Source organism: Symphalangus syndactylus, chromosome 14 (assembly GCF_028878055.3).
Source record: "Symphalangus syndactylus isolate Jambi chromosome 14, NHGRI_mSymSyn1-v2.1_pri, whole genome shotgun sequence".
Classification (NCBI taxonomy): Eukaryota; Metazoa; Chordata; class Mammalia; order Primates; family Hylobatidae; genus Symphalangus; species Symphalangus syndactylus.
The window spans coordinates 49,756,050-49,781,121 of record NC_072436.2 but is presented as its reverse complement, the minus strand read 5'-3'; the positions used below and the strand labels follow the sequence as shown (position 1 = coordinate 49,781,121).

The 25,072-nt window shown below is 42.4% G+C and overlaps 1 protein-coding gene across 7 annotated transcripts in view; it reads left to right on the top strand.

Annotated features, from left to right (window-relative positions):
- Window positions 1-25,072, top strand: part of IL1R1 (interleukin 1 receptor type 1) — a 75,664-nt gene that overhangs the window by 40,048 nt on the left and 10,544 nt on the right. For 3 of the 7 annotated variants that reach the window (XM_063616789.1, XM_063616790.1, XM_063616791.1), the window contains exons 2-8: window positions 9,638-9,714; window positions 9,937-9,974; window positions 13,421-13,487; window positions 20,454-20,688; window positions 20,790-20,979; window positions 21,766-21,934; window positions 24,245-24,310. In XM_063616789.1, the coding sequence (XP_063472859.1) occupies window positions 9,972-9,974; window positions 13,421-13,487; window positions 20,454-20,688; window positions 20,790-20,979; window positions 21,766-21,934; window positions 24,245-24,310 (730 nt within the window). In that variant the 5' untranslated portion in view covers window positions 9,638-9,714; window positions 9,937-9,971. The remainder of the gene's footprint in view (window positions 1-9,637; window positions 9,715-9,936; window positions 9,975-13,420; window positions 13,488-20,453; window positions 20,689-20,789; window positions 20,980-21,765; window positions 21,935-24,244; window positions 24,311-25,072) is intronic. The other 4 variants (XM_055242047.2, XM_055242050.2, XM_063616793.1 and 1 more) reach the window with 3 other exon arrangements.

Below are 25,072 nucleotides of genomic sequence, written 5' to 3'. Positions count from 1 at the left end.
TTTATTTTCAGTCTCTGGCTAGCTGCCAAGCTGCTGTGTGTGAAGCGTCTCCTGCACCCGTCCACCCTCATGTGGCCTCCATGCTGTTCAGGAAAGGATATTTGATCTGAATTCTCACATGACCTTGGCAACCCCAGAGCAGCCCCCCTATTTCTAATAGGCCCTGCTTGTATGTCATAATGTGACATCAAGTTGTTTTTTTTATGGTTCTGAAACCTGTGACATCTTTTGAGTCAACCTCTCACCATTGGTGAAACACTGCTTAATAGTAGATTCACTAATTTATTAAAGATTTATTGACTATCTACTATGTGCCAGGCACTGTGGTGAGTGGTGGGGAGACAGCAGTGAATAGGACAAGTGAAAACCTCTGTCCCCTCATGGACGTGAGTCTTCTTGGTAAGACATAGGATGTCAGCAGTCTCTCTTCAAAAGGGGGGGTCTTTGAAATTCTCCCCTTTGTACAAGGTGTGGATGCACTGGCTACCTAGAGGACACCACTCAGCAGCTCCAGTGGAGAGGATGAGGAGATGATGGGCACAGATGCAGCTCTGTGGTTCCCTAGAGAACTGCAGGGCTGCTATTCTCCAAGTTCATGGTGTCCCTTGCCTCAGTTCCTAGGATGTGGAGCTGTAGGAGGTGGAGCTACACTCTGTGGCTTGGCCATGCACAGGGACCAGGGTGGATGGAAACCCTGTGGCCAGGATGCATCAGTGCGAGTTGAGTGTCCACCTGCAAGCTGGGACATTATGGAGAAGACATTTCAGTAATAAGAGAGGCAAAGCTGGACAATTGCGGTGAAATTACCACAGCACAGTGGGTGGAGAAGTACAGAGATCCTCATACTCTTACGCTACATAATGGATATACTAGGTATTTTCCATTTTAAAAGAAGTTTTCAGGGGCACCTGCGGCTCACCTGCCATGGCACAGCTCCAGGATGCTACCCATCTGTTGCTGTGAGTGGGTGCTTGGTTTGCATTTTCTTCTCCTTGAGGTTGTGAGGTGGGCTGGTGGCACAAGTCAAGGATCTGCACTGTCAGCAGCCTTTTTCTCCTCTGGTTGTCTGCTGTGGGTCCAGGAAATGCTGCTGGAGCCTCCTGGCCATGCTTAGTGCAGGGAGCGTGCGGGAAGCCCTGGCCCCGAGTTACCTCACCAGGTACTGAAAGGGTCTGGAGCTCTTTGAGGTCCCAGTCACCTGCATATTGGGTTCTGTGCTGTCTCCTCTTCATGCACATCCAGGAGCTCACACATGGCAGCATGATGTAGACACCTATCACTTCCCAAGAGGACTCATGCCCACGAGCAGACAGGGGTCCTATAAATTAAAAGTAGGGTAAAAGGAAAACAAGAGCAGAGATGAAGTGGAGTCTGAAATAAGGCTTGAGGTGTGCAGTGTAAACCCTGACGACCTAGATGCTGGTAAAATTACTCAAGTGGGGCCGTGAATGTGGAGGGAAGCCTGGGTCTTAGCTCTGCCTGCACTTTAGCACTGTCAGAGGCACTCAGGGAAATGCCAGGACTGGATGCAGAGCAAACAAATTAGCATCTCTGGAGGCGTGCTGGGCACCGGTATTTTCAAAGCCCCCCAGGTAGCCAAGGTTGACAACATAAATACATAAATGCATAAATACCCTTTCCTGTAGGCAGTGGGAAAGAGGAAACCCTGCAGGGCACAGCCAGCAGTGTCTTCAAGATGAAAGCAAAGTGTTCGGGAGAAAAAGCATTCTTGGCATAGAAAGGAGTGGGAACTTTCTTTTAAAGATCCCTGAAAAAGTGGTGAGAATAGTGAGTTTTCGGTGGTGTCTTGAAATGACCCTCCCTGTAAGCGCAGTTCGGTAATCATGGTTCAGCGAGATGTGTACAGGAAGAGTCTAGCCATGCTGCTATCTGCACATTTGGCTTCCCAAACATGAGAACTCATAGATCCCTGAAAATACAGCCAATGACTAATGACCAAGAGTTAAATGAAAAGTTAGATGGTGTCACTTTCCATCAGTAGGTCTCACCTCATTAAAACCCAACACCCCCCATTAATGCAAATATTTTAAAACACCCCTTTTATAATTTTGAAATGATATAATAAAACTTATCTACAACATAACTTTAAAAAATCCATGTAATACTTAGATGTTGAGAAATAAAAGCAATTTGTATTAACATTATGCATTTCAGAGTGCAGACGCTTGAGCTAAGCTGAACTACAACCTAGTGAGGGGAGCCGGTGCTTTCTATAGTCTGCAGTAAAGCTGCCATGGGGTGGGAACAGGTGAGTCTCAGTGGCCATCCAGATACCACTGAAGGATGAATAACTCTTGGTCAAGTTCTCGATGGTAGCGAAAGGCCATTCTTCTCTCAATTTTCACAGTGATTGATTGCATTCCTGAAAAATTCAGTGTGTATAAACTTGTGCCAACTATATATATATTTTGTATGAATGTGGAAGGGAGTTGGGGGGCGAGGCTTCAAACACTGTAAATATGTTTCCATCAGTATGAATGTCTGTGAGACCCCTGGAGGTCATGCAGGACAAGTCTTTACTCAGCAGAACTGCCTGTGTTGTTCCAGATGTCAAGCATTGATGGCCTCCAATGCTAAATGCATCCCGATCACCCAGGGTCCCCTTCCCCACAGGTTCCGAAATGCTCCCTCAAGGGCCATACCCACCCCACTGAGAACCACTGCTTTCCCTGCATTGCTGGGTAGTGAGTGATTAAAGTGCCATTGCAGGCATGGGTGCTGAGATAGCAGGGCACCAGACATGTCTAAGCCAGCCATCAGAAATGCACTTCCGTTACTTGCTATAGGATCGTAGAGGTTGAGTTAGAAATCAGAAAGGTTGGTGCTTTGTGTGTGGGGGCAAAGGGCCACAAGGGAACTTTGAGGGGTGGCAGAAATGGTCTACATCCTGATGAAGTATTCCTGGTGCACACAGTTGTTGCAATTTATGGAACTGTCCACTTAAGTTTTGTGTGTTTCACCATGCACAATATGGTGAAAAATATTTACCCCAATAAAAAAATTATAGAAGTGAAAACAACGTAACGATTATTGTAGAGAAGGCTTAGTCCTCTGAAACTGTCTGTGGATCCCAATCTGAGAAATAGCTGTTCTTGCCAGACTGGGAGGCAGTGCTCCAGGGAGAAAGGTCTCTGGTTCTCAGTCAACTTTTTGACAAGTCCAGTGCAATAGTGGCCTTGGCATCGTAGCCCCTGGTGGCTGGAGAGGAGGCATGTTGGAGGTATAGGGGAGGCTGGGAAGCACAAGGCAGGGCATTTAGAAAGGGGACAAGGGACAGGAGACAAGGCCCATCCCTATCTCTGGGTTCTGGTTCTGTTGTCCAGGAGCCCTAGGAGGTTTGTAGGGGTGAGATGGAAAAGTCAGACTTCAACCTAGAACCTAGTGGTCAAGAGGCTTGGGGTAGGTCCGTCCCCATCTGTGGCATCTGGTGACAGTGATCCTGTCTTTCTCTGTCTCATTGCCCCTTTTGCCCTTAAAATCCACATGCCTTACTTGAAACCACCAATCTTGTGGCTTTTCGCCCTGTATTAGCTGAATAATTGAGATTTCATAGCGACACCTGAAACCTCTTGGGAAATTTTTACCTTATCTTCATATCCTTGTGCATCCTCAATGATAAAAATAAAACTTTCCTTCTCCCATTTATATGGGTAAATAAGCCATTGATAACTATGAGCGAGGCTTTAGGATTCCTCTACTGATAGGAGCGTTGCCAGGCTTGGTGTTTCCTGGGCTATCTGAGATGGTGAGTGAGCCTCTGTTTCCCTGCTGTGGGAGTGTTTACTCATAGTTTGGTAGAGCTGTTTCTCTGGGGGAAAATCAGAGGTGACCACATTGAACACACAGTTGGGTTTTTGGGTTGTGTGCATGTGATAGAGCGTGGGTGACTAATCTCCACGGGATGGAAACCATTATGTCATGTTTGGAACACACTACAGTGGTCCCCAGCACGCTCTGTAGTTATTTCCACACTTTCCTTCTCTAGCTTGGGTAGGGAAGTTCCTGGCTGGGCTCTGTGGTCATTAGGGGTAGGTCACTCCCTCTAATTTGCCCCACAGGTATGAGTGTGTGGGGCTCTGATGCTTCCATTTCTCATCAGAATTGCATAGAGATTATTATGGACATTTACTTAGGACAGTGCCACTCGGATTTTACCTCCCAGGGATTCCTTCTGGGAAATAAAAAGCAAAGGCTCAACCTAGCACTCCAAAGCAGCCCACTCTAAGTGATGCTTCTTTGAAGCCTCATGTTTTATCTTAGATTGTGGAGATTTTTCTTTCTGCTTCATAATATATCCACGTTTGCTCTAATAGAAAAATAATAATTTCCCCGAGAAAATCTTTGGGTGAAATTAGTAACCTAGGGAGATAGACTTCAGGCTCTCTGGCTGTCTGTAGCTTCTCCCTGGGAATTTGTGGATTCTAAGCCAGGGCTTGTGTAAGTATGGAGGTCTAAAGTCTTTTCCATAAGTGTGTGGTTCTATGGCTTTGTAAGTCCCTTTTACCTTCTTTTTCAAACTGACATTTTTGTGTTTAACAATGATGGGGACTTTTTAATAGCTGTATGAATTCTTATAACAAAGGAATAACACAGGAGGTCAAGGCTGCAGTGAGCTGTAATCACACCACTGCACTCCAGCCTGGGTAACAGAGCAAGACCCTGTCTCATAACAAACAAACAAACAAACAAAGGGGTAACAGGAGGACATCATAATTATGGGCTTGGTTCCAGTACTGTAACACATTCCCCGTACATGTTTCCACTGATTTTCAGTAGAACACATGGGCTGTGACATTTCATGAGCTAAAGAACCTGCTTTAGACCTTGTTTTTTCAGGACTCATTCATGGTCACTTCTCAGTTATGGCAAATAAGTTGGAGCCTAATTTTCTGAGTATTTCTCCATTACATCAGATCTACACATATGCACATATTGGTTAATATTTGGGATGAGGGGCTGTATTAAATGATGCTGTAAATGCATTTACTCATCACTCCATGGCAAGGTAGAAGAGTGTGTTGCTATCAGGTGGAAATGTAGAAAGTGCAGTGAGGATTTTCTTATAAATCTCAGATTTGGGGCTTGGCTATGTCAGGTCCCTGGAAGAAGGAGGAGTCATCTACTGCTGTCTGTTCTCTCCTCTTGGGACTCTGTAGAGATTTGGCCCTGTGCCTTGGAGGGCTCTGCTCTGCAGCTTGGCCAGACACATCCCTCAGCATGGCAAGAAGTGTGGAAGGTCAAGAGGATGTACCCACTTGGCCTAATCCTAACCCACCAGCACCCCTGTTCTTAACCATGTCCCTCATGTACCTAGGACCCCTGAATTCCCTCCCCAAACACCCTGGGCCCTAATTCCAGGGCCTGTGTGATCATTCCCATGGACTCAACTGCCTGGTTCATAGACTGGCCAGGGCTGTACAGAGGGGGATAGACACAGGTAGACTTTGACATCTACCTGTGTGCATGCTCAGGGCCCCTCCCAATATGGAAGGGAGCTGGGGAGAGGCTAGAGACAGAGGAATGGAGATTAATGTAGCTAGACACAGCAGGAGACATGCAGTGAGACTGCTCTGTGCAGGTCTCATGGTGAGGACAGCGCAGCCTATGTTTGGACAGACATGGAATGCCAGGTGCCAGGATGAGCTTCTCCGAGCTCTGGGCACCTCTGCTGCTGCTGTCCCCAGAAGTGGACCTCCAGGAGGTTCTGATACTATCTGGGGTGCATCTGCTCTGTGCCACCTTGCCTGTGCCTAGCTTCTATCCTAGAAGACAGGGCTCACAATGTGGGGGAATTCCTCAGGAATAAGAATGGAATTCCTCAACATTGTGGGAAATTCCTCAAGAAAAAGAAGCTGTTTAATAAATGCACTGTGGCTACACAGCAGGAAAAGTGCCTCCTTCCCCTGCACTGGGCCCTGGGCCTTGAGGAAGAAACCTGGGTTCCTGTGACAGCCCCTCTCTCCCCAGCTGTCACTTTTCCCGTGAGTGCACTGGGTATGAAATTCCTTGTAGAGGGACAGGAAGGTGCTGTTGGATGAAGTCAGTATTTCCTGGAAGGGGGGCTTCTGTTGGGGGCCGATAAGTTCATTGTTAATTCTTGTACTTAATTTCTACTTTTGTAATTTTTTTCACATTACAGTTTCTCATTCTGGGACTAGTAGGAAATTACTTTATGCCTCAAATATGCATTTTCATTTTGTCTTTAATCAACAAGTAACTTTTTGTGTGTGTTGCACGTGCTGCTGTAGTTATGTTGTGATACGCCAGTGTTTCCAAATACGTCATGATAACCAAACAGTAATGGGGGCTGTGTTTGGGAAGATCTTCACAATCGCAAGCTTTTGGATGTGATTGTCACATAAAGCCTGGTGTGCTGCAGTGAATGGACAAGGCCTCCGGAAGTGGGGATGACCAGCCTAGGCCTTGGATCACCCCAGGATCTGACTGACTCCCTGGGTCTGGACATCAGCATCTCAGCACTGCCCGCTGTCTTTCCTGGAAGCTGCTATGGAGAGGATGTTGGCCAGTCCAGGGGTTTCACACATAACATAGGGATCCTTGCTTGAAGGCTGAACAGGGGGAACCGTATGCTATGGCTTATTAGTGTATTGAGTAAGTTAATACTTTTCTCTTTCTTGTTTTATTTTATGTGGAAAATTCAATCTGAAAAATAACACAGTGGCATACACACATCTGTGACTTTTTATTGTTACTGATATTTTCTAAAGGTACGTTTTGAATCTTACTGTAAGTCATTGAAAAAAATTACAGTGGACTTTGATTAACTAGTTCTGAATAAGAGAGGTTTCTTTACCCAGTATGCCTTCTGGCAGTAACATTTCTTAGTCTCTATCCCTATTCCTGTAGTTCCCTCTCCTCAGGGTCATCCCCACCCCTCAACTCTTTCCACAGCCATCTGGGTGTGAACTCTTTATCTAACTCCTTACATAGGATTCTACCCTCTCTTATATGATTCCGGCCATCTCCAGACCCCAGTGACAGTTCCCCTTGTAATCCTATTCTCTGACCTATGCCCAGTACCCTTATTCCATCCTTTCTCTTCTTTGATTCTAGGTTGGGTTTTCATCCCTGTGTGTCTTATGCAAAAATGGTGGGTGGTTAGGTAGGTGGATTCTTTCCCTCCCTCCCTCTCTCCATCCTTCCTTTCTTCCACAAGTATTTATTGAGCTCTTACGACAGACATGTAAGATGTGTAGGACGGGCCTCCTCATGGGTGTGGGAGACTGGAGGGTCTGCTCTGCACTGCTTTCTTCCCTGGCCCAAGTAGGGAAGGCCAACAACTAGGGGAGCTACCCAATGTTACCAGAGCCAGGGGGCCCAGAGCCAGCAGTTCGAGGCACCTCGGTGCATTGCACCAGGGAGAGCCTATGTCACTCGTCACGCCTGGCTTTGGAGGAGCGGATATCTGCAAGGGCGCTGGGGGAAGCTTCTGATCAGAATCAGCTCTGAGATGGTCAGAAATCCCAGAAGCTTCCAGGCCAGGACTGCAAGAATTGACTTCCAGACCCACGAAGTGCCATAGAGGCGCATGGAGGTGGAATGGCACGGTGCTTATAAACAGCAAGGCGGGGAGCCAGTGCTGGACACAGAGCCAACTGGACAGTGAAGGCAGAAGAGTAGGGGGCGATGACCCTCATCCCAGGGGCTGGGCAGAAGGGGGCGGTGGGATGGGTCAGGTGCTGCAGAGATGTCCAGTGGGCTGGAGACAGAGGGGTCTTGGCATGGAGAACCTAAGAGGGTAGTGGCCTGGGCAGTGCATTTCAGAGGAGCAGCGAGCTTAGAGGGCACATGGTGGTCACTTCAGCAATGGATGAGTGGTGGAGACAGTGAGTATATAGATTCTTAAGTGAAGTTTCTGGGGTAAAAAAGGAGGGAAAATGAGGCCATTAGAAGAGTGTGGGGGCCGGGTGCAGTGGCTCACGCCTGTAATCCCGGCACTTTGGGAGGCCGAGGCGGGTGGATCATGAGGTCAGGAGATTGAGACCATTCTGGCTAACACGGTGAAACCCCATTTCTACTAAAAATACAAAAAATTAGCCGGTCTTCGTGGTGGGCACCTGTAGTCCCAGCTACTCGGGAGGCTGAGGCAGGAGAATGGTGTGAACCTGGGAGGCAGAGCTTGCAGTGAGCCAAGATCGCACCACTGCAGCCTGGGGAACAGAGCGAGACTCCGTCTCAAAAAAAAAAAAAAAAAAGAAGAGTGTAGTGGGGAGTCACCTTCTCTGCAAGAAGCTTCCTAAGCCTCCCAAATAAATCCATCCCTCCCCTCCTCCTCCCCCTCCCCCATTCCATACATTTTGGTGCCCTTCACTATCTAATTCCCAGTAGCTGCTGTCATATCTGGGGCACACTCACAGGAGTCAGTCAGGAGGGCACTGTCCTAGAACTGGGAGCGGGAGGATGTGAGGGTCTCCCCTTTGAGTTTCTGCTATGATATGATTCCAATTGATGGGCCAACGCACCTCTGATACCTTGTGTTATGCTGTGTACTGCCTCAAAGTGAATAATAGCTTGGGATTTAGTTTGTGTAGTCTAAGGAAAATACATTGTGTTGAATTAGTCAGTCTGTTTTATTGATGGCCATTAAAAGGCCTTGTCCTTAGGTCTTACAAGCTTTTCAAAGGCCCGAAGAAATAATTCAGACAAGAAAAAAAATTAGACTCCAAAATACTAAAAGGAAACTGCAAAAACAGGTGGATTAATGGTGAAAGATCTGTAGGACATAGCAGTAAGGCTACCACAACCCAGCTTTTTGAGGTTGTCTTAAATTAATGTGATATGGGGTGTAGGTATGTTAACATGCTTGGTAATGGAAGAGTGAGGATACCTGCTTCTTAAACAGGGCCTGCTCATTTTTTTCTGGTCTCTGGTGCATTTCTCTCTGGCAAAACTCAAGCTCTATTTTCACTGAGATGATGCACTGAGTCATGACATCCCTAGAGGTGGTTTGATTCATTTCTGCACTCCGGTGTCTAGCAAAGTGCCACATGCATGTGTTTAATCAAAATACCCTGTGGTTGTCAAGCTCTTTGTATTCTTCCCTCCCTATGGTTTGATTTCCTAGAAGTATCCTGTCCCCAAGGATTATGGAACATACACTTGTTAAACGCTGGACTCATTTTCATGATCATTTTAATGTCACGACCTTTCTGACACCTTGATATGGTTTGGTTCTGTGTCCCCACCCAAATCTCATCTAAATTATAATCCCCGTGTGTCCAGGGAGGAACTTGGTGGGAGGTGATTAGATCATGGGGGCAGTTTTCCCTATGCTGTTCTCATGATAGTGAGTGAATTCTCATGAGATCTGATGGTTTAAAAGTGTTTGGCACTTCCCCCCTTGCTCTCTCTCCTGCTGTCATGTAAGACATGCCTGCTTCCACTTCCACCATGATTGTAAGTTTCCTGAGGCTTCCCCAGCCATGCGGAGCTGTGAGTCAATTAAATCCTCTTTCCTTTATAAATTACCCAGTCTCAGGTATTTCTTTATAGCAGCGTGAAAACAGACTAATACATGCCTCTTGAGATCCTCACAGCAATTGGTGCCTTTAGACCTCTTCATTCACACTTCACTCATGTGTTCTTCCTTCCCCAGGTAGACACACCCTCTGAAGGTTGTGACTCCCTCCTGAGAAGCTGGACCCCTTGGTAAAAGACAAGGCCTTCTCCAAGGTAACAGGGCTGAGTCACCCCAGGGTCCCACGGCCGGCCTTTTCTCACAAACAGCTGAACTCCTCCACTCTCAGATCCAGGGGCCCTGAACTACATTCCATTGTATGCAAAGATATTTTATTTCTGTTGACACATTACTCTTTGGGGCAGCTTGATGGTTTTATTAAATTTTGGAAGGAGGCTTCAGCCCCAGTAAGAGCCAATGCCTGTTTGCTTTCCCAGGTCACCTTGGCTGTGCTACAGTAGAGACCTGGGAAATGGTAGGTTCCAGTGCTGTGGCCAAGCTCTCCTCAATTTCAACCCCTTCCAGGCCTTGCTGTCCATTTTCACTCCACTGTCACCGCATGTTCAAATTCTTGCTTTCTGCTCGAGTGAGTACTGCTCACCTTGTTCCAAGAGATCTGGGTCTATGACACTGTGGGTGACACCCTCTGAGCATCTTTTCCGAGATGTCTGTGGGTACCTGAACCTGCCCCCCAACCTGGCCCTTGCCCTACCTGCCCCAACCTCAGTGAGTCTGGCCCAGCCTGTCCCTGCTTCTCCCCTCTGGCCCCAAGTGTTCTCAAATATGCCCCCGCCTGCCTGTCTGTCACTGCAGCTGGCCCAGCCCTCATCCTCTCTCCCATGAACCTCTGTGGTGGCCTGCTCTCCCTGGCTCCCGTCTCCAGTTTATGTTCCACACAGGTGCCAAAATGTCTGCAAAAAATGGAGATCTAACACACACTAGCCCATGGCTTAAAACCTGTACATGCTTTTCTGCCACCTGCAAATGACAGTCCCATTTCCTCAGCAAACCTCTGCATGTTGTGGGAACTTGTGGCTTCTCAGCCTCCCACTCGGAACCCACCTCTGGTTTATGCTCCAGAACATGATGTTGTCAGACCCTCCCCTCCGCCTCCTCCAGGCTGAGTTAGCCTCTGTCTCCGCTCCTGCCCTGGGCATGGCTCTTCCAGTAGACACCCCCAAGTCACAGTCTAACTCTGTGTCCACGTTCCTGCAACTGCTGAGCTCCTGGAGCCAGAACCTTGTTTCTATTTTTGTTCCCAGAGCCAAATAGATATTTGATGTATGATTGTTGAATGCAGCAGTGAGTGAATAAAGACATGAATGGTTAACTGAAAACATTTTATCAAAACTGTTATTTGTCATCAGAGCATGGGCCGGTTTCCAACAGCTAACATTTGGGAGTAACCATTTGCCAGGCACTGTTCTCAGCCCTTTGTATGTGGCCATTCATTTCACCCACATAGCGCCATCAGTGACATGCTGTCACTGCATTGCTTGTCAAAAGGGGGAACCGAGGCATGGAGGCTGAGCTTTTACTTAACGTGCCATCTATGTTGAGGGACTTCTGACTTGGATAGCCATTCAACTGCGAGCACTATAGAGGCCAGTCAGGCCTGGCCCTGCCTTGGAATTTCTGTGTTATTCAGGGACATAATGGGGTTTGTCTTGATTTTTGTTGGGAGTGTGTGGGTTAATCTAGGTGCAACCCTCACCTCCTTCCCTTCTGATGTCCTCACTCCCTTTGGTCATGTGACCCTTAACGCCCATCCCAAGCTCAGTGCCAATTCCTTGCCCCAGGGTCCTGGGGATTGACATGGATCCCAAAGGCCTGCTACTGAGAGGACAGGGCCACTCCCACCCCCCTGACTGGTTCCCAGAGCAGCTCTGGGGCAGAAGTAAACTTGGACCCAGGGGGCATGACCCTCTGCCCTTTTATAGCCTATTAGAGGAGGATGAGGTCTGACATCAGCTGGTTCATTGCCCCTTGTGCAGATGAGCACACTGGGGCCCAGGGAGAGTCACATCCCTGCCTTGTGGTACAGGCCACTGGCCCTGGACCTGTGATTAAACATTGTCCACAATTGATTTGGAATTATTATCTCATGATACACTCCATAAAGTTCAGTCACACATCTTCTTTTTCTTCTCCCCTGCCTAATGATTAGACAAGCCAGATCTTGTGACTAAATGAACCGACAGCTGGCAGTGTTCAGCTGATTTTGCAATGCCCTTATTTTGTTGTTGATAAACTAATGCAAATAGCTGGTTGGCCTGGAACTGGTGACTGGGAAACATTTTAACCCTTCTTTCCTTCCTCTCTGTCATAAAGACTTAAAACACACTTCACGCAGCCACAGAAAGAGCTCATAGACCAGGCTGCGGGGCTTCAAAGGCTTCTATCTTATTTAATAATCTGAAAATAGTTTAAAGGTAAATATGGTAATAATACTAGTATTCTAGACTATTTCGGGAAGCCAGCTAATGTGAATAAAGGGTCAGAGTTAAAAGATATTGAAGGAATGCAATTTTACTGGTCTGAGGTAGGTTTCAAGGCTTGAGCCAGGCTTAGAGATCTTCATCCTGATACTGGGGATAAAGTGAAGAGAATATGAATGGGTACGTCTCGCATGGTTAGAAAATCTTTTTTTTTTTCCTGTATTTGTTTGAAAAGCATGTTGTAACTTAAAAAAATACCTATACATCTTCTTCTTCTTCCTTTTTTTTTTTTTTTGAGATGGAGTCTCACTCTGTCACTCAGGCTGGAGTGCAGTGGCACCATCTTGGCTCACTGCAACCCCCGCCTCCTGGGTTCAAGCAATTCTCCTACCTCAGCCTCCTGAGTGGCTGGGATTACAGGCATGCACCACACCCAGCTAATTTTTGTACTTTTTGGTAGAGATGGGGTTTCATCATGTTGGCCAGGCTTGTCTTGAAGTCCTGGCCTCAAGTGATCTGCCTGCCTTGGGCTCCCAAAGTACTGGGATTACAGGGGTAAGCCACCACGCCCTGCCATAATACATCTTAAATAGAACATTTTCCAGCTAATATTTAAATGACTGCATGTCATTAGAATCTGAATGATTGTTGTGTTAAAATATTTTGTGTTTTCATACTTATTTACTTACTTATAGCTACAGATAAGAATATAGGCAAATTTAATCTCCCTTAAAAATTAAAAGGCAGATGTTTTCAAAGCACAGAATTACATGGTCTACTGTAGACATTGCTCCTAAGGTTGAGCAGAGGGGATAAGAGCTTTTTCTCTTTTTTCCTTTCCTCTTTTTTTCATACAAAGTTCGTTGTAGATATTTTAGAAAGCATAGAAAGCCCTGACAAGGGGAAACCCACTCAACTCAATTTTAATATGTTGTTATCATTTCTTTTAGTTTTTTGGGGTGCATTTCTATGTAGCTATATCCTATTGTACAAGCAATTTAGTATCTTGCAATATAAAATGAAGGCATGACCTTTGAGCTGGCCAAAAGTATGGGCTGATTTTTGCAAATGGGTCTTGGCAGCAGGGGACATAATTGGGGAACAAATCCCCACACAAGCGGAGGTGAGCTGGTTTAGGGGTGAGTGCATAGCTGACTTTGGATGTAGACTAGATTTGGGGAAATTTAAATGGGATCCAAGACTGGAAATGTATAATGGGACAGAAGGTAGAAGTGTTTAAAATCTTAAGTTTTTGAGTTTGTTCTCAATTTTGTGAAAACTCCTTATCCCTTTTTGTTCCCCGCCCCATTTTCTAACCAGAAGTCAAATATGATAACTTTCATGATGTAGAAAAACCAATTCATCAGTGTGACTTGGGGGTGAGGGTGGGGACAGGGCCGGTGTCGGTATATTTAGTTTTAGAGATTTGCTGGAAAAGTAACATTTTTGCTTTTGTCTTTCTTTCATTCCTCCATTTCTCCAGGAGAATATGAAAGTGTTACTCAGACTTATTTGTTTCATAGCTCTACTGATTTCTTCTCTGGAGGCTGGTAAGTTAAGTATTTCTCTGTGTTCTTATCTGCTAAGAAAATCTGTTACTTAGAATACATGAAGTACCTTCCCTAACAGAGTCATTTCTCATAATCGTCTCTGTTGAATCCCTGGGCACAGAGCCTCCTGGTCATAGACCTGTACTGCTGGAAGTTCCTGTCAGCATTTTCCTCTCATTTTCTCCCATATAGAGTGGGAAACCGAGGCCCAGTGAGGTTAAGAGCCCAAGGTCATGTAGCTAGTTTTGGAACAAAGGCTAAAATCTAGGTCTCCAATCTAGGTCCAGGCCTCTTTCCACTTGGCTGCTGGTTGAAAGTGTGATATGGGAAATTCTGACTTTCATTTGGAGGAGATATTATGCATAGTCTTTATGAACCCACAGCTGGAAGTCATCAAGATACACTTCTTTTTCTTTTCTTTTTCTTTCCATTTCTTCATTTTCTCTAATCTCTTCTCTTTGTGCTAGGTGCTAGCTACTGGGGATACAGCAGGGAATAGTGCAGACAGAAATACCCGCCTGTATAGGGTTTATATTCTTGTAGAAGAGAAAGATAACAGATAAGTAGATATATATTGTGTCATATGATGGCAAGTATAGGGAGGAAAAAAACAGGAAAAAGGAGTATAAGGTTTCGGCATTAGAGTGGGCAGGAGGTTAATTTTTTGAATGTGGCCAGAAAAAACCTCCCTGAGAAGTTGACTTTTGAGTTGACCTTAAGGAAGGGGAAAAGAGAGCTATTTGGATATCAGATTGGGGTGTGGAAATATTCCAGGCAGCATGTGCTGGAATATTCTTGGCCCAGAGGCCAAGAGTATTTGGCATGCTTTCAGAATAAAAATATCAGTGTGGCTGGAGCATAGTGAGAGATGAGGGAAGTCGTAAGGGACCAGGTTGTTTGGGTAATGGGGGGATGGCGGAGGGTTGATTATATAGAACGTTGCACCCTTTCTTAGGGTCTTGGCTTGTAGTCTGGCTGAGATGGGAAGACTGCAGGGTTCTTTGTTCAAAACCAGAGAGGTGATCTGACTTACGTTTTGATTCCTGTTTAGAGAATAGATCCGAGGGAGCCAAAGAGAGAAATAGAGAAGCCAGTTAAGAGGCAAGCCATGATGATGGCTTTATCTAGGCAAGAAATGTTGATAGCTTATCAAAGGGTGGCAAGGGGAAGTGAGAAGTAGACAAATTTTGAAATATTTTGGGAACAGAACCAAGAGGGATTTGGAGTTGGGTCAGATGTGAGATGTGAGGGAAAGAGAAGAATCAAGAATTATCTCAGGGAATTTTGGCCTGAGCAAATGCAAGGTGAAATTGCCATTGATGGGATGGGGAAGATCAGGTTTTCAGACTGGACGTGTTGAGTTTAGCTGTCCATTAGATGTTTAAATGGTGACTTTGAATAGGCAGTCTACAGCCTGAGGGAAAGGTCTGGGTTGAATATATAAAATTGGAGACCTCAGCAAGTGGCTGGTATGAGAATCATGAGACTGAATGGGATCATGGAGTGTAGTTAGGAAAGATAAGAACTTTAAGGACTGAGCCAGAGATTGACTTAAATTCCTTGGTCCAGTAAGTTTTCTCCCCTTTGCTGAGGGGCTTCATGTGTGTTGGAGCATACCTTTAACACTAAGGCTCTTTAAGGCCTTAGCCTTCACTTCCTGCTTGTGTATGACCTCAGAGTCATCCAGAAATGACAGCCTGGTGCCTTCTATGCAATTTCCTGGGCATGCACACAGCCCTACATACATGGGCACCCTTTTGGGTTGCCCAGGAATGTGTCAGAGCTTTTTAAAGCCCTCTGGAGGTTATGGCTCTGGCATTGCAGCTTTAGGCTGTTGTAAAAAACAACTAACACTGAGTTTTTCCAGCAAACACCTTGGGGATAGTGCTTTTTCTGTGGAGCTCTTAGTGAGGTCAATAACAACACCACCCTATGAATGTGACTTTGAGGACCTGCCGGTCAAGTCAAAGAGTGGCAATGCTCTGGAAATGGGACTTTTTGAGGAGCTCCAAACCCTCTCTGTTCTTGCAAGCCTGCTGGTTTTCAAAGCCTTTGTGTCTGCAAAGCTCCTGATATTCACGGCTATTTTTGAGCTGGGAAGAGTAGGATGGAAGTCATTTAAGTTATAAAGCTACAAAACCTGCTGATCTGTGATTTGGCATGTTTCTGTTTGTTTCCTTATTTTCTAATAAATGCTCTTCTGGTTATTGCAAGCCTTTGATTTTTGAAAATTTTTGCCAGTCTTTTTGTTGCCTTTATGGAGCAATGATTTATGAGACCCCCACTCCACCATATTGGAAACCTTGCAAATTCAATTTCTTTGAATAGAAGATAGTATTAATAGATACAGGGCAATCCAGGCTATCTACTTCTTCTCAAGGGAGCTTTAATAGTCTAGAAAATTTGCTCATTTCATTTACGTTATTAAATTTATTGGCATAACATTGTTTATAATATTCCCTCACTACCCTTTACAAATTATTTAAAAAAGAGATGTCATCTTTTTTTTTCCTGATTAGTCTGGCTAAAGATTTATCAATTTTGTTGATTTTATGAAAGAATCGGCTTTTGGTATCTTTGATTTTTCTTCACTCTTCTTCTGTTTTCTATTTCATTGATTTCCTCTCTGATCTATATTACTATTTTCTTCTTACTTCTTCTGCTATATTAATTATGTTTTTTATTTTCTGTATCTTACCATATTTCGACATTCTAGAAGGTGTTTCATATCTAGGGAGAGACTGCTCCACCAGGAGCTAAGCAGTTCCTAGGTGTGTTGTGGACAGCTTACAGCTTGCCCTTCTTGTGAGACTGCCTGACCCAAGACTGTACCCCACTCACCTCCTTATCCAACTCTCACACACCCAAACCAATGTTACCCTAGCCTCAATCAACACAGGGCCAGGTACCGGAGAACTAGGGACAGCCTCTATGCCCAAAGCCTGCAAAAATGGTTCAAATGGGCCAATCTGAAGCTGTTTATGCCACCCTGCCTTGCCTTTCCCATGGGAACCCCAGTAAAGACGCTGGCCTAGGCTTTCCTTTTGTTTCTGCTTCTGCCTCCTAACCCAATCTGGTGATTCTCCCTGTGGTTTTGCATGGTATGGCACACCCCTTCTGTCTGAACCACTAAGTAATACAAATCTTTCAATTGCATTAGTCTCTGTTTTGTCACTCAGTCACCTTCGTAAATGAAGACCCAGGCATAGAATCTCTGCTTGCTGCTTACTTTGGAATTACTTTGTTCTTTTTCTAGTTTCTTAAGGTAGAAGCTCAAATCATCAATTTGAAATTTTAAAAAAATTATAGGCATTTAAGGCTAGCAATTTCCAAGTACTGCTTTCATTGAATGCCACAAGTTTTGATGTGTTGTGTTTTCCTTATCATTCAGATACAAATACTTTATATTCTTTTTGATTTCTTTGACTCATGAATTATTTAGGAGTATGTTAGTTTTCAAATATATAGGGATTCCTTAGATATCTTTCTATTATTGATTTCTAATCTAATTTCATTGTCACCAGAGAATAAGTTTTGTCTAATTTGAATCCTTTTAAATTTACTGAGTCTTGGGTTATGGGGAAGAATATGGAAAATTTGCTTAGTTTTATGTGTGCAGTTAAAAAAGAATGTAATGTTCTACGGTTGTTGGTTGGAATTTTCTGCAAATATCAATTATGTCAAATTGGTTGATAGTGTTGTTCAAATCTTCTATATTGTTACTGATTATCCGTTTAATTTTACTGCTTGTTCTATCAGTCCTTGTGAGTAGGGTTTCTCTAGTTTCTTGCAGAACTAGTTTCTCCAGTTCTTGCAGTTCTATCAGTTTTTGCTTCATGTATTTTGAAGCACTGTTAGCAGCTACATAAACATTTGGTATTATTGTGTTCCTGTTGGTTAATGACTTCTTTATTTTTTTAAAATTTATTTATTTATTTATTAATTTTTGAGACAAAGTCTCGCTGTGTCACCCAGGCTGGAGTGCAGTGGTGCGATCTCGGCTCACAGCACCCTCCGCCTCCTGGGTTCAAGTGATTCTTGTGCCTCAGCCTCCCAAGTAGGTAGGATTAGGGGTGCCCACCACCACACCTGGCTAATTTTTTTTTGTATTTTAGTAGAGACAGAGTTTCACCATGTGGCCAGGCTGGTCTCAAACTCCTGACCTCAGGTGACTCACCTGCCTCAGCCTCACAAAGTGCTGGGATTACAGGCATGAGCCACCACGCCCAGCTGATTTCTTTATTTTTATGAAATGCCCCTTTTTTCTTGTAATTTTTTACTGTAAAATCTACTTTGATAATAATAGTCACTCAAGCTTTAATAAACTTTTATTAAGGTATAGTTGACAAAATCGTGTATATTTACAATGTGCAATGTGATGTTTTGGTATATGTATACATTGTGAAATGGTTAACCCTAGCTAATTAATCAAACTTTCTTTTCATGAGTGTTAGCCTGGCAAATATTTTTCTTTTCTTTTTAATCTATTTTTACCTTTATTTATAAAATCTGTGTGTGTAGGTGTATGTGTTTATGTTAGGCACCACGTAGTTGGGCCTTTCTTTAGCCAATCTGATCATTTCTGCCTTTCAATGAGAGTGTTTGGACTATTTGAAATTTTAGTGTGATTATTCATATATTAGGGTTAATTCTGGGATCTTGCTATTTGTTTTTCTATTTGTCCCATCAATTCTGTTATTTTTTTCCCTTTTTTTGCTGCCTTTTAGATTAGTTGGCATTTTTAGGTCTCATTTTATTTCGCTTTTTGGCTTTTTAGTCATAACTGTTTGTTGTGTATGTGCTTTTTAATGACCGCTCTGGGGCTTAAATAACCATCTGTAAGTTATCTGTCTGCCTTCAAGTGATGCTATACAGTTTCACCTATAGTATACAAAGTTAAGACAGTATATACCCATTTCTCCTTTCTTGAACTTTGCCCTATTATTTCCAAATATGTTACTTCTTTATTTGTTATAAACTTTATAGCATTTTATTATTTTTTATTTAAACAGTTTTCTTTAAAGAGATTTAAATAATAAGAAAGATGATCTTATAATTACCCATTTTTGTTGCTATTCGTTCTTTTGTGTAGATTCATTTTCATCTTAGAATATCGTCCTTTTTGAAGGACTTAAATATTTCTTGTAATGCAGATCTACCGGTGATGACGTTTTACAGCTTTGGCAAATCTGAAAAAGTCAGTATTTTTTCCGAAATTTTAAATGTATTTTCACGGGATATGGAATTCTAGATGGACTTTTTCTTTCGGTACTTTAACGATATTGTTTTACTGTCTTCTGGCTTGTATTGTTTTTGGAAAGAAGGCTGCATCATTTTTTGTCTTTGTCCTCTGCAATAATTGTGTCATTTCTCCCTGGCTACATAGAAGATTTTATCTTTGTCACTGGTTTTAAACAATTTAATTATTATGTGTTTGTAGTTTGCTTTATGTTTCTTTTGCTTGGAGTTCATTGTGATTTGGGGACCTATGTGTACCTCATTTTTGTCACATCTTGAAAAACTTCAAATATATTTTCTGTTTTCCACATTTTTCTTCTTCAGTGATTCATATTACATGTATTGAAGTTGTCCTAAGTAAAATAATTCCCTGCTCATTTTATTCTGTTATTTTCTTCTCTGTGCTTAATTTTGGATAATTTCTAATGCTGCGTCTTCAGGTTCACTCATCTCTTTTTTTCCTGCAGTATCAAATCTGCCGTTAATCCCATCCATTGTTTTTTGTAACTTAACATTATTGTTTTCATCTCTAAAAGTTTTTAAAAATCTCTCTCATGTCTTCACTAATCATGTTTGATCTTTCCTGTAGCATCTTGAATAAATGGAATACAATAGTAATAGACTATTTTAATTTTTAAATTTATTAAGCCTATTGTCTGTGTCACTTCTGGGTCAGTTTTGACTGATCGATTTTTTTCCTCCTTATCGTTGGTTGTATGTTACTGCTTCTTTGCATGCCTAATGTTTTTTTGGATGTCAGACATTGTGGATTTGACCATGTTGGGTGCTGGATATTTTCGTATTCCCCAAAATGTTCTTGAGCTTTGTTCTACCACATGATTGTTACTTGGAAATGGTTTAATCCTTTCTGGTCTTGCCTTTAAGCTTTATTAGGATCAGGAAAAAGTTTATTCTAGGCCTAATTTTCCCTAATGACTGAGTCAGAACCCTTCTGGGTACTCTGCCTGATGCCTTATCTTTAATGAGGCTATCCACTCTGGCTGTTGGGAACAGCAACTGTTTCCAGCATTGGGTGTGCTCCACGTGTTACTCCCTCTAGCCTTGGGTCATTTTCTTATATGCTTACACTGACTGATACTCAGCTGAAAACTTGGGGGAGACTCTCAGTTATCCCGAGACTCTCTCCCTGTCGTTATGCAGCTCTAAGTACTTGGGTACTCTGCTCTGCAAACTTTTCTACCCAGGTTCTCAGCTCCATCTGCTCAACTCACTGGGCTTTGCCTGTGCTTTTTCTCGGCAATGTCATGGCCTGGCTGTAATTTTGGACACCTCCTTTCTTCTCCATCTTTCTGGGATTTCTCTGCTTTGTTTTCTGATGTTCAATGTCTTGAATACTGTTGTTTCATATATTTTGTCCATTTTTTAGTTGTTCATGTGGGAAGGTAAATCCAGTTTCTATTACTCCATCTTGTACTGAAAGTCATGTCTCTCCTCCTACATTATCCCCACTTTTTAGATGAGTGAAAAGGGGGTGAAGGATGTTAAATAACTTGCCAGGGATACAGCACACAGGCAGTAAGTGACGCAGCTGGACTTGAATATGCTTCTCATACTCCCCAGATAATGCTCTCATCACAAGGCTATAAAGCTTTTATATGTAATGTGAATTGATGTATTTAATAATCAATGTATTTCTTCGAAGATATTAAATCAAGACACAATGGCAGATTTTTATGTAAATTGCTTCCACCCTTCTTCCTTTCAAAGATAAATGCAAGGAACGTGAAGAAAAAATAATTTTAGTGTCATCTGCAAATGAAATTGATGTTCGTCCCTGTCCTCTTAACCCAAATGAACACAAAGGCACTATAACTTGGTATAAAGATGACAGCAAGACACCTGTATCTACAGAACAAACCTCCAGGATTCATGAGCACAAAGAGAAACTTTGGTTTGTACCTGCTAAGGTGGAGGATTCAGGACATTACTATTGTGTGGTAAGGTAAGAGAGGAATTAGTATGTTACAAACATGTTCTAGTTTCCTGCAGTTGTTAAGGACAGAAATACTTTTAATAATGCTTATCTATTTTATTTTATTTTAGAAATTCATCTTACTGCCTCAGAATTAAAACAACTGCAAAATTTGTGGAGAATGAGCCTAACTTGTGTTATAATGCACAAGCCATATTTAAGCAGAAACTACCCGTTGCAGGAGACGGAGGACTTGTGTGCCCTTATATGGAGTTTTTTAAAAATGAAAATAATGAGTTACCTAAATTACAGTGGTATAAGGTAATTTTATTTTAAATATGACATTTCACTTTTCCAGAAAATAAAATAGTTCCCCGGACAATAGAATGTATCTGCAAAGTACCTTTTTATTTTGCATATTGTTTTCTCTTTAATGGTGAAACTTGATAGGGAACCTAAAAAGAATTGTAAGACTGCATTCACTTAATCTGAAGCTTAACTAGAAATTTGTTTGCTATTGTTTTTATTTAGTTTAATAAGATGTAATTGAGAAAAGTACTAGAAATAGATGTTTAAAGAGAAGGCTGATTATAAGCTTAAGGTATTGAAGATGTAACTATTTATTACAAAACATACTATGTGTGTTTTATTGAAGATATGGTCTTCCAATAACCTACTAGTTTCCATAACTGTCTTAAAAGTGAGTTGACTAGCTTTCCATGGAACACCTCATGTTTTGGTACCTTTAATCTACCTAGTCTGGTGGAATGTAAATGGGGAATCATCTTGTAGCGCTTAAGACATACTAAATAAATAATATCATTGAAGTGAAGTATTGTTAAGAAACTATATAGTGTTAACATTTTTTCAAACATGTTTTTCTTGCAAAATAAATTGGCCTTCACTTCATAATACAAGTCTCATAGACTTGAAAACTTAATGTTTCCAAAAAACCAACATTAAAACTTACTATATGTAAGGAACTCTTCAGTCACTTTCTAAAAATATAACATTTGCTAAGGTGAAAAAAATGGAGTTCCTTTGACTGGTAGGTTGGGGAAAGTTATTGGTTATTGGTTTTCAATGCTTCTCTCTCCCTTTATCTAGGATTGCAAACCTCTACTTCTTGACAATATACACTTTAGTGGAGTCAAGGATAGGCTCATCGTGATGAATGTGGCTGAAAAGCATAGAGGGAACTATACTTGTCATGCATCCTACACATACTTGGGCAAGCAATATCCTATTACCCGGGTAATAGAATTTATTACTCTAGGTGAGTCATAGCTCCAGCCTTAAAAAGTTTAGATCTGGGAAGGCCCAGAGACTATGATTCTAATATTACTTTCATTATCCATGAAGAAACCAAATCCAAGACGACCTCAATGATACCACATGGCTTTAGTTTTGTTTTTTTTTGTTACTAAATACTATGTAATGTTTTTCCATTCCTGCTTCAGATGTAGTTCTAATTAAATAGAGACATTTTAAGCTGTGTTTTCCGACTGATCTAAAAGGGTTGTTCCTTGGCATGGCTAAAAATGGTTCTTACTGAAAGCTCTGGGGCTCCCTCTGGCTGGTATATGGGAATGTTCTGAGAGCCTGCACCTGGGGAATCTCAGTGAGTCTCAGTGTCTAGCAGCAAGCATCGGTGTGGACACTAATGAGCTTTGGAATTAGTCACATTTCCAGAATCTACCTCCTGTTCATTCTGTGTTAGGTGTTAACCTCTCTAATCCTGTTTCCTCTTCTGTAACAAGATGATGCAATCTCCCAAGGTTATTGTGAAGACTAGAGATATGGGGTACATGAAACTTGTGTACCTGGTGCAAAGAAATGCTTGGTGCAAAACGGCTATTTAATTAATAGATGTAGGATGATTGTTCTTGTTAATTTTCTTGTGTCTTTCAACTCTGCATTAACCATGTTTCATATTGAAAACTATATCACAGCAAAATGAAACAAAATGCACAAATTGCCAGGGGATAGTCAGAATGCTCAAGCTTTTTGTAAATATTGAGATTTTGTAAGCTTTATGTAATAAAATAAGAGTTATTCCAATCAGAACTTTTTTGCAGGTTATAGGGGTGACTATTAGTAATTACGCTGGGACAACAGGTATAAATTGGGACTATCCCAAGCAAACTCAGAATATGATCACCCTATAAATAGCTTCAGTTTTCCAGTTATATAATACTTTATTTTCCTAAACATATTTTTATTAAATAAAAGTTAATTCCTTGCCATGGTCCCACAAGCGTCAGTGAATCCTAATTTTCAATGGTCTTTGTATCAAACCATGTTCTTGAGTTTTTAGCAGCCTGTCATTGGGTAGCTCTGGTTTGTCTTTCCTGAAACATAGCAACCAAACCAGCAAGTAGAACTTGAGAGAGAACTGGGCACTGGGGAATATTTAAGCTAGGTTAAGTGTATTTTTTTTTCTTTTTCTTTTTTTTGAGATGGAGTCTCGCTCTGTCGCCCAGGCTGGAGTGCAGTGGCGCGATCTCGGCTCCCTGCAAGCTCTGTCTCCTGGGTTCACGCCATTCTCCTGCCTCAGCCTCCCGAGTAGCTGGGACTACAGGTGCCCACCACCACGTCTGGCTAATTTTTCTATTTTTAGTAGAGAGGGGGTTTCACCATGTTAGCCAGGATGGTCTCGATCTCCTGACTTCGTGATCCGCCCGCCTTGGCCTCCCCAAGTGCTGGGATTACAGGTGTGAGCCACCACGCCCGGCCAGGTTAAGTGTGTTTTTGATATTCTCTGTTTCCTTTTCTGATCCCATTTGTAGAAACAATATACTCTACTCGGAGTGAGGTAATATTTTGTTTTCTTCCCAAGGCCCACACCAAGGATGCTTAGCGCTTTTTGTTCACTTAAGGATTCAAAAATATTTATTGAGCATTTACTATGTTTCAGGAACTGTTATAGGTATACATTAGGGAACAAAACAGAGAATATCCTACCTTCATGGTATTCACTTTTTTTTTGACTGGGGGAATACCGAGTGCTCAATTTTATAGTTTCTCATAGTTTCTTCATGGCCACAGATCAACCCCTGACGCCAATCTTTTCATAAATAAGTCAGATTAATTTCTGGGGCTCCTTGATACTTTTTTGCCTATTTTAATAAATTACAGCATTATTCCATAACCCTGTAGTTCTCACTATTGGGTCATTAACACAGTCATTAAATGCAAGCAGGTCTAGTACTGACTAGCCCTTCTGGCCAATAACACCCAATTCAAGGAAGTGACTTCCCACTACTCTCGCCTTTCCTGACATGCTTTCACTTAAGAGAGGCACTTGTCTGGGGACCCAGGGTCTTGGTGATGTATGTGTTTTTTAGTAGCACCCCACTCTATGGATTCAGAAGGTCTAGCTCTGCCCCGGGGTTCACAGTGTGCTGTGGCCTCTGCCTCAGCTTTCTTCCTTCACTTTCTGCCTCATGTCTCCTGGCATATGTGCTTTGAACACTTGATGGAGTATCTGGCCAGAAGTCATTTAGTACATTTTGCTAAGTGTTATTGTCACTTGAGATTCTGATCTGTAAGAGATTGACAAACCTTATGGATGTTTTTCTTTCAGAGGAAAACAAACCCACAAGGCCTGTGATTGTGAGCCCAGCTAATGAGACAATGGAAGTAGACTTGGGTAAGAGGGCTCCAGTGAGGATATGCTGGAATCGGCTTTTTTTTTTTTTTAAAATACATAAGAGTAAGATAAATTGTATCTTTACTATATATAATCTAAGCCATTTACTGAATATGTCTATAAATAGAGGGAAAGTGACACAAATTATATCTTAATCTTTTGTATTTCTTGCCTCTATGGCAAACATCTTGCCATGTCTGATTTCTCCAGCCCTACTTTTCTGTGGACACTTACTACCATGAAAACACCAACCAGACACCAAGGTCAAAAGGCCTAGGAACCAGCAATGCCGTTGACTGGTACAGGGTTGGATTTCTTTCTTTTTCTTTTTCACAGAGTTAAAATATTTAATGACAAAATTAGGGTTTGCTGTAAAAGTGAATCAATACAGCAGGTGTTACTTATCTCTGAATTAAACAAAAATTGTATTTGACATCTTAAAGAACTTCTGAAGAATTGATCATTGTACGACAGACATCAGCAGTTGTTACAGTTTCAGGACTGGATTTCTTATGACCAGATCCAAGCTTTGAGTGGGAAGAGTAAGGCCCCAAAGATGGTACTCATTCTAGAAAAGTACTTTTCCAAGTTAGTGAACATTTTGTATTCAAGAGTAAAGAAAGAACCCCACAAGCATCTAGCTCTGCACTGTTCAGTGCAGTAGTTACTAGCCACACGGAGTTATGGACATGTAAAATTAAATTAAGTCAATTGATTCACTTAGTTAAATTAAAAATTAGTTCCTCTGTCACATTAGCCATA